This window comes from Lotus japonicus, chromosome 5 (assembly GCF_012489685.1).
Source record: "Lotus japonicus ecotype B-129 chromosome 5, LjGifu_v1.2".
Lineage (NCBI taxonomy): Eukaryota > Viridiplantae > Streptophyta > Magnoliopsida > Fabales > Fabaceae > Lotus > Lotus japonicus.
In genome coordinates, this window is record NC_080045.1 from 63375860 (window position 1) to 63384024 (window position 8165).

General features: G+C 34.6%; 1 protein-coding gene across 3 annotated transcripts; it reads right to left on the reverse strand.

Annotated features, from left to right (window-relative positions):
- Positions 1-364: 364 nt before the first annotated feature.
- On the reverse strand, positions 365-7339 carry LOC130718575 (cyclin-T1-3-like). Of its 3 annotated transcripts, XM_057569182.1 has the most exons (7): positions 7150-7337; positions 6163-6733; positions 5934-6015; positions 5537-5671; positions 5212-5387; positions 1184-1329; positions 365-785 (listed from the first exon to the last, which is right to left on the reverse strand). In XM_057569182.1, exons 2-7 carry the CDS (start codon positions 6726-6728, stop codon positions 754-756), a joined length of 1137 nt encoding a protein of 378 aa, XP_057425165.1. In that variant the 5' UTR covers positions 6729-6733; positions 7150-7337; the 3' UTR covers positions 365-753. The 3 variants fall into 3 exon arrangements, with proteins under 3 accessions (XP_057425165.1, XP_057425168.1, XP_057425167.1); XM_057569185.1 differs by lacking the exons at positions 365-785; positions 1184-1329 and adding an exon at positions 2896-4788 and having other exon boundaries at positions 7150-7339; XM_057569184.1 differs by lacking the exons at positions 365-785; positions 1184-1329 and adding an exon at positions 2896-5074 and having other exon boundaries at positions 7150-7339.
- Positions 7340-8165: the final 826 nt, after the last annotated feature.

The window sequence follows — 8165 nt, forward strand, 5'->3', positions numbered from 1 at the left end:
TTAGTCATTTTAAAAGAGCTAACAACTTCTATTTTTTATTGATACGATATTTTTTAAAATCTCTATTGATATAATATTAATTAAGAGAAACGTCAATAATATAATCTTATTTATTAATATTATTTAAAAGGAAAAATTAAATGTCATATAAATAAATAATCTTTAAAACAATCTATAATTATTTTCAGAATGAGTCAATAAAAAATATGTTAATAATATAATATTATTCATTATTATTATTTAAAAGGAAGAGTTAAATGAATAATATTTAAAACAATCTATATTTCTTTAGAGAATGAGTCAATAAAAAAAATTGTTAAAATACCATCAATGTGAAGTTATTTAAAAGCCAGTTTGGTAATACTTGTATTGGCATTAAGAACAGATAGCATTAGTATAAAATGAATGCAAAGCATGAGCGCATTTAGCAGAGGATTCACAAAGAAGTTGAAACACTAAGAAACTCGAGGTCCACACCCTCTAAACCTATAACTGAACAAACTATATATAAACCTTCCTTCACACCGATGATCCGTGACTCTCCCTATCAAGCATCAGTATGCAACATTTTAAATTGGTCCTCAATCTAAACTAAGAAGGATGAAGGATGCTATAATTTTGCAATATTTTAGACAATGGTTTGGACTTGGATCAAACACAAAGCTATTCCAATATATTAACAGAGAAGCTATAATATGTCATGTTGAGTTCCCAGTAAATCCTGTTGAGTTTAACAGAAGTCCAAACACAAGCTTAGAAGAGCTCCATTAATTGCTTCGAGACATCTGCATCAATGTGGGAATCAATATCAATATATACTGAGGCAGAATATAAACACTCAAGTTCAGTCAGACCATTCCCGAGACACTTCCTCTGACAAGTTAAGGGCTTACAAGATATAAAACTACTCTTCTTTATAATTTCTAACCAACACTAGCTTTCAAGTCTAAAATGGCAACATTAAAAAGAAATTCTACAACAGAGTCAAATGAAATCACACGAGGGAGATGGAAAAGATTCCTAAATTTTTTACTGTGCATGATTTATCCTAATTAAATATATATTTGTGAATCATATTCTTACTAAACTGCAACTCATATATCTATTTACTTAACCAACTATTTAGAATACATAATAAATCGAACATTGTTACTTGATGATTAAAACAGAGAAAGAATGGTACCTTGAAGAACGGAGGGGGTTGTCTGGAACTCCTGCCAGATATTCTCATGTGCAGCAACATCCATGTTCAGAAACTTGGCAGCAAGATATAAAGCTCCAGCTGCAATATGATGGGGTTTAAATTGAAGCCATAGAGAGCTGCGAAGCCTGCACAACATTTCAAAGCTTTAGAAAACCATACACTGACATATACCAATATTCCCAGCATTGCTCAACACAGAGAGATACATAAATTGTCAAACTAACCATCCGAGGCAACACTAACAGAAGATTCTTGAACAACTTAGCATATGTTTCCCACCATGACATATCATGTCAGCAATCAAAATGAATAATATGAACTAAATAATACAATTAGTATCAAACATCCATACCAAAGTGGAAAGCATAAAATTATGAACTTTTTCTTACCAACTATAAAAGCAGGAACTCAGGAAGAATACTATGCCAGAATCTGTGCAGGATTGCTGATAAGTGTACCAAACTATAGCATTATTTTACACTCATTTAGAGAATTTATCAGACTTCCAGACCCAACTCTGCTGTGGGGACTTTAAACTCCAGAATTTTGTGCAATTAAAATGAAAAAGCATGCTTTGAAAGCTGCTCGGTCCAAACAAATAAATCTTTCAATGCTAATGCCAATGCTACATTGCCACCTCTTCTCAATATTTTGACCTGGAGAGTGTTGCTACAGTGCATGTTGGAAATTCGGAGTACTTGCCAAAAAAATGCAGCTTATTCCACAAACTACAGAATAATTCTCAAAATCCATCAATATCTTTGATGCAGATGCAAACTGAAATTTCAAAATCTTCAGTGTGGAACTTCAAGAAATCGGAAGGTGGTGAAAATTGATATATACTTGCAAAATAGAAAAAATTGAAGCAAAAAACATCTCGGTTTTGTAACAAAGAATAGTAGTGTGTGTATTTTCTATAAAGTTGGTATGCATGGAAGAAAGGACAAATTTATGAAGTTTGCTTTCAGTATGAGGTGAAAAACTATCACATTCTGGTAATTTTTTTGGTTCACCAGTAAATGGCATTTCAGGGTGATGGAACACCCCCTCCTGATGTCAAAGTAGGAGAAGTACATGTTGAGCTAAGTTTAAACAGTCTAGCACTATTTTTTGAAATGAAACAGGGACATGAGACAAAAAGTTTGACATATTTTCATTCTCATCCTTCAATGTCAAGCAAATGACAATGGAATACATTATAATTTTCACAGTAGGTGTACAGAACGTTCTGAAGCACTGAAGGTCCAATTTCATCATTAAATCCAAGAGAAGAGTAAACGGGACAATGGCTGCTTGTAATAACACAGCACCATAGCATTTGAGCAAAACTTTCTGAAGGAATGAAAGTTCACTATTGTCTTTGAATCCAAAGGAAGAAAGGGTAAAGAGGGCCACTATACAACCCATCCAACTAAGAAGGCCTTTACACATTGAGCAATTTAACTCATAAGGAAGCAGGATCTCTTTCTATGCATAACCCATTCAAATTTGGCAGACCATTCATACAAATGGACAGCAGTGTCGGTACTATCAGTGTTGGCATTTCATGAAGATGATGAGCCATTATTTTACATTGGCAATTTCAAATTTGAGCCATTTAATTTTCATGAAGATCAACCACTCCAACCACAGGTATTTTCAAAGAACTAATGCTGACATCCAAAGAAAAAAGCAGTAGAGAACAAATGATGTCAAGAATGAAAACAAAATGTGAATAAGCTTCAGTACAGAGCTTGAATCTACAAGACACGAATAATATCTTGGGAGGATAAAGTGAGGTACAACATTTAATAAGATAATGTGGCTACAATGTTTGTGGGCATAAAACAAAAAAAGCATATGCATTTACTCTAAAAAAAATTGCTATAAATACATTTTCTAAAAAATTAGTGCAAACATTAGTTGAACGCAGACAAATAAATAATGACATTGATACAACCAATTATTTTGGCAGGTCCATAAGCACTATTCAATGAACAATTTGAATCGCTATTGTTACTAAGAGTGAAAGACTGCAAACATTAAGCACTACACATCATCCAAAAAGCACAGGAAATTAGCAGTAAGTCAAAAAAAAAAATAGCCAAGCATCTACTTCAAAAGTAAAACAACTATGTTACTTAATGGATTCCCATTTCAGATTTTCAACACCATTAGTAATTTAGGCTGCAACCTAGTTCACATAGAGGGGGATGGACTTAGAAAATTATGGACAATAATGCCAACTATCAAGAGTGGATCCTTAGTAGAGTAGTAATTTTAAAACAGAACTCGTTGCTAAATAGAAGTCAATTCTTACAATTTTGAGTATATAAATTAAATGTTTTCTTGTGTTCCAAATGAAAGTCAGTCAAACCTTAAACTCTACATTCCCATTACAAACTTCAAGATTGGATTCCATGCAAATGAGCAAAAAACAAGTGGCTATTTGGATAGCAGTAAAGTCTAAAAGATGATATCAGCAGAAGCAAAATATTTAAAATAAATTGACTAGGGATATGCTAGCAACACACTCCATGTGATTAGTTTATTTTTTATAAAGTCAACACATTCTTAAAAAAATGGGCAAGTGTGTTGACTTTTCTGAAAGTAGACCAATCACGTGGATTGTGCAGAAGAGTGTTTAAAAGTGTCTTCCAAAATAAATTTTAAATAGTTAAACAATGATACATTGTCTGAAATTTTGAACATCATACAATACTTTTTCACACATCAACTTCTTTGGTGGTTTTCATAGCCAACTCATTACCCGATATATCAACCATCAATGACTGGAAACATGTGAAAAAACTTAAGCTTTGAAAATGGATCAAAATTAAATCCAAATTCAAGACACATAGGGATATAAATGTCTAAACCAATCCATTAAATGTGGTCAAAATTGTGGAGGAAATTAAGACACATGCAAAACCACAAATAGGAAAGACTTCAAAAGATAGAGTTTTATCAGCAGATTCATGCCCAGGAAGTTTTTCAAAAATCAACTTATAGACCAAGTGTAAAGGTTTCCCTTCCATTTAAAAAAATAAAAAACAGTACCAGAAGAGATTATTTAGTCAAGAAAAAAAAAAACAGCAGCAGAAAAGAACTCCATTCACCTCTACATGTTCAATTGACTCTAGTTAAGAGGCCCCATTTTGATTAGTGAATAATGATTAGCCAAAATTTGCTCAGGACCGTGAAAGACTATGCCCATATATCACTTTCAGACTGTTTGCTTCTATCTACCTATTTTTCTTGTATTTTTTTTTTTACTTTTTGCCGTTTTATTACTTACTGCCAATTTACTTCTATGACCTTCCTTCCACCCAAGTTATGAAGTATTAGAGAGAGCCCCTTTGACATTTGACTAATGGGTATTGGCATAAACTACACCGGCATTGAGGGTTAGACAGAAAATCTGGGTTGGGGCTTGGGGCTCTCAGGTGGCCCAAAGAAAGGTTCATTGGACATATTCAGAGTAAAGCAATCCAATAGACATCAGCAGTTCAACTTCAGATGTAAAACAAAACTTTCCATGAACAGCATATCAATCCGCCAGCTAAGAATATCATACAAGCCTGCATGCTAATCTTGTGATGATCCTGCAATTATATGCATGCCAAAAAAATCAATATCCCATGACAGAATAGCTACACACAGAAGTTGCGCTAAAGCAAAATATTGAGAGAATCGACACTATCTTGAACCAAAACTTAGAAGGGGAGACACCAAGGTATCTTTCCACAGCCACTAGATCTCCAGACCTCATGCTAATTGGTTGAGATTTAACACCAAATGCCCCATGTCCTGTTTCCTAGACTACGTTTTTTTCATTCCAATCACTTTGTTAGATAACACGGGGCTAATCGGAACCAACAAATGGGATACCTGAAGAGGACACCAGTTAACAGCTCAGAACATCACATACAATCTCGATTTGAGCCAACTAGTTTGTCCTCAAAATGAATGCTACAAACAAACATCATTACTGCAATAGTGAAGGTATTAAGAATAAGAAAACTCACCCTTCACTGACCAAGTTTAATGCCAGATTCACCAAAACAGTCTTTGTTAGACCTAATTTCGTAAGAACAGAGGTAAGAGGTGCATATGGATGTTGCACACCGAGTTCAAAATTTAGGGTAGTAAGTATCAACTGTTCAGCCTCAAGCAACCGTTCCCGATACTGTTCAAACCAATCCTGTAAAATATTTCCAAACATGTTAGTATAATTATAAATTAACATTACAATCAAAGTTTAACTGGCATTAATTGGGTGTTTATTGCATGTCTTTCACAGGTAACATATTGCAGAAGAGGAAAGAACTCTGTAGTTTGAAGTGTACTTACAACGGGAAGCCGGTAGGACAACAATGCAAAATCTTGTTTATGTAATACTTCACTGGACGCTCTCAATACATTATTCAGCGGACGTGGACTTTCCTCTGACTTTCCAGCAAGAAAAAGAGCAGCAGTGGCAATCAACTGCAGCAAAAATTAAATTAATTAATTAAGTAAAAAAAACTTGTGTATAGAGGTGCAACATGAAGGAATAAACTATATTGAACAAATAATCTAAATGAAATGTAAAACACTAGCTCAATCATATAGATCAGCAACAAAATTTCAGTGCATTTCTAGTGGTAGAACAAATCCCGCCAATGTTGTGGACTTGTGGTTCTAATTGATGCACTTAATAAGAAAAGCAAAACATGAATTTAGAGCTAGAGCACAATGAAACACTCACAAATCTGTCGTGGCAAGCATGAGATCTGCGAACAAAAAACCGGTGGCACAGAACCATGGCCGTCCCAATAGTAGTTTGGGGCCTGTAAAGGAAAATGTTACGGTATTAGCTGGTACCAAATAGTCTCAGGATTCAGGCAAAGATTGAATCCATTTTTTAACAATATAATATAATCAGAAAAGCAATCCATAAAAAACTATAACTATGTGGCCAGTAACGTATGTCTTACAGCTCAAGCCGCATGCCAAGGTTCTGAAGGAATGCACAATAAGAGTACCGCAAGTGCGTCTCATGATGTGCATCAATACCATCTTTCCTCGATGGAGAGTTTCTATCAATATCGTCCCTTGACAAAAAGACCGGCTTATCATCGTCAAATATAGAGCAGTCAAGCTTGCCGCTAGCTGACGTAGAGGGATCAGTATCAGCATTGGATCTCGTCGGGTGAGATTGAAAACTACCAGACGAAGGGATATTATCATGGACTGTAAACGGAAGATAGTATTTCTGGCCTTCTTCCCAAGTAGTTGCTGAGTTTTTTCTCCTTTTCATAGATGACTGAACAACACCATAGTTGACATAATTAGCAGGGTCTACATTGTAAAAGTTAAAGTTGCTACCACCATAGTCCCCAAATTTTGTCTGGTGGCCATTGTAAGTGTTATAATTCCCCTGGTGGTAATTGTTCCGGCTTCTTTTCCTATTGGTGTTCCGAAAGTTGTTTACATCATCGGTGTACCAATAAGCACCATATAAGCTACGATCTTCCGCTTGAAAATTCCGCGCGAAAGACATAATTCCTGCGAAATCATGTAAACACAACATAATTAGACATGGAAATACAATTACATGCACACATAATTTCATCACAAACCACTTGTATATTTCCATTCAAATATTGTTCATATGATGCAATAAACCACCACAACAATCGAGATCCAATTTCATCATAGGCTAATCTTCAATTAATGGCAAATTCATCTCTGGAACATAATAACTACCAGAATTGAATATCCAATTTGTCTTCCCTAAATTAACAAAAACAAACGCAATTTCTGTATATTTATCGTATATCCGATGCAACAGAGAATCAAGAACATGAAGAATTTGATGCTGGAAAATCGATGAAGCAGATCCGATCGAACATGATTTTTGAAATTAAACAATCAGAAATTGAAACCAATTGACTGAGAGAGAACGGAATTTGGATGAACACCTGAGTATGCAGCGAAGACGATCTGGTGAATTGAGATCGGTGATTTGAAATTGGAACGGGGAAGAGAAATTAGGGTTTGAAACGAGAGGAAAGGGAAGGGAAGGTGAGAAAACGAAGAAAGAAGGATTGTTGATCTAAAATGGCAAGGATTGAAAAGGATGAGTTTGTTTGGTTTGGTTTGGGTTGGGTCTGGTTGGTAGTTGGTACCTTGCTATTAATCCAGCCCGATCCACGTTTCCACCTACATTTTAAGATTACCAATAATAATTCTTCAATAGATAATAATCATTTTTATAGTTTTCCTCTAAAATAAATTTTCGAATTTTAGACGTTATTTAAAAATAAATACAATTACAAAAAAACAGACTATGATAAATCCTATTGGTTGAGTTGTGATTTGTGAGTGGATAAAAATCGACATGAATTAGTTTTTACACGCCTGAGATTTTAATTTATACACCCTCACCTCATATCATGTTTAGTTTTTAATTTAAAAGGAATGAGCGTGGCTTTTGGATTTGGGTACCTCTAAGGTAACTCTACTTTGCACAAGAAGAATAATGGTGAAGCAAAAATCTCTAAGAGGTTGGATAGAGCGTTGGCAAATTGTGATTATCGCATGCAGTTTGCTAATATATGTTTAAGTTTTGGAGAAGGTCTATACTAATCATTAATGTCATCTTTCTTTTCCCAATAAAAAATCATTGTCCATTTTGTTATGTTCTTAGATTGAGCGAGACATGAGAATTATGAGAAGATTGTGGAAGGAAAGCAATCAAAGTTTGTATCGTAAATTGGATGTGGTAACTTCAGGCTCCGCAATTGTTAAGAATATTTTTCCGATTTTTTTTTTTGATAAGCCAAAATTATATTGAAGAGAAGTACAAGGGGTACTTCAACCCAATACAAAGAATATTTTTCCGATGTCTTTCACAAGAAAGGTGGGTTCAGACTCGTCTCAAAGAGGTATATGGAACTTGGCTTTTTGATGATTTCAGATCTCTTATGTTATGAAC

Bases quoted from the DNA above. Each gene is read 5' to 3' on its own strand.
- LOC130718575 (XM_057569182.1), bottom strand. From the start codon at position 6,728: ATGTCTTTCGCGCGGAATTTTCAAGCGGAAGATCGTAGCTTATATGGT. The intron at 5,388-5,536 runs GTAAGTACACTT...AATATTTTACAG, and splicing joins TGTCCTACCGGCTTCCCGTT to GATTGGTTTGAACAGTATCG. The intron at 1,330-5,211 runs GTGAGTTTTCTT...AATGTTGTGCAG, and splicing joins TTAAACTTGGTCAGTGAAGG to GCTTCGCAGCTCTCTATGGC.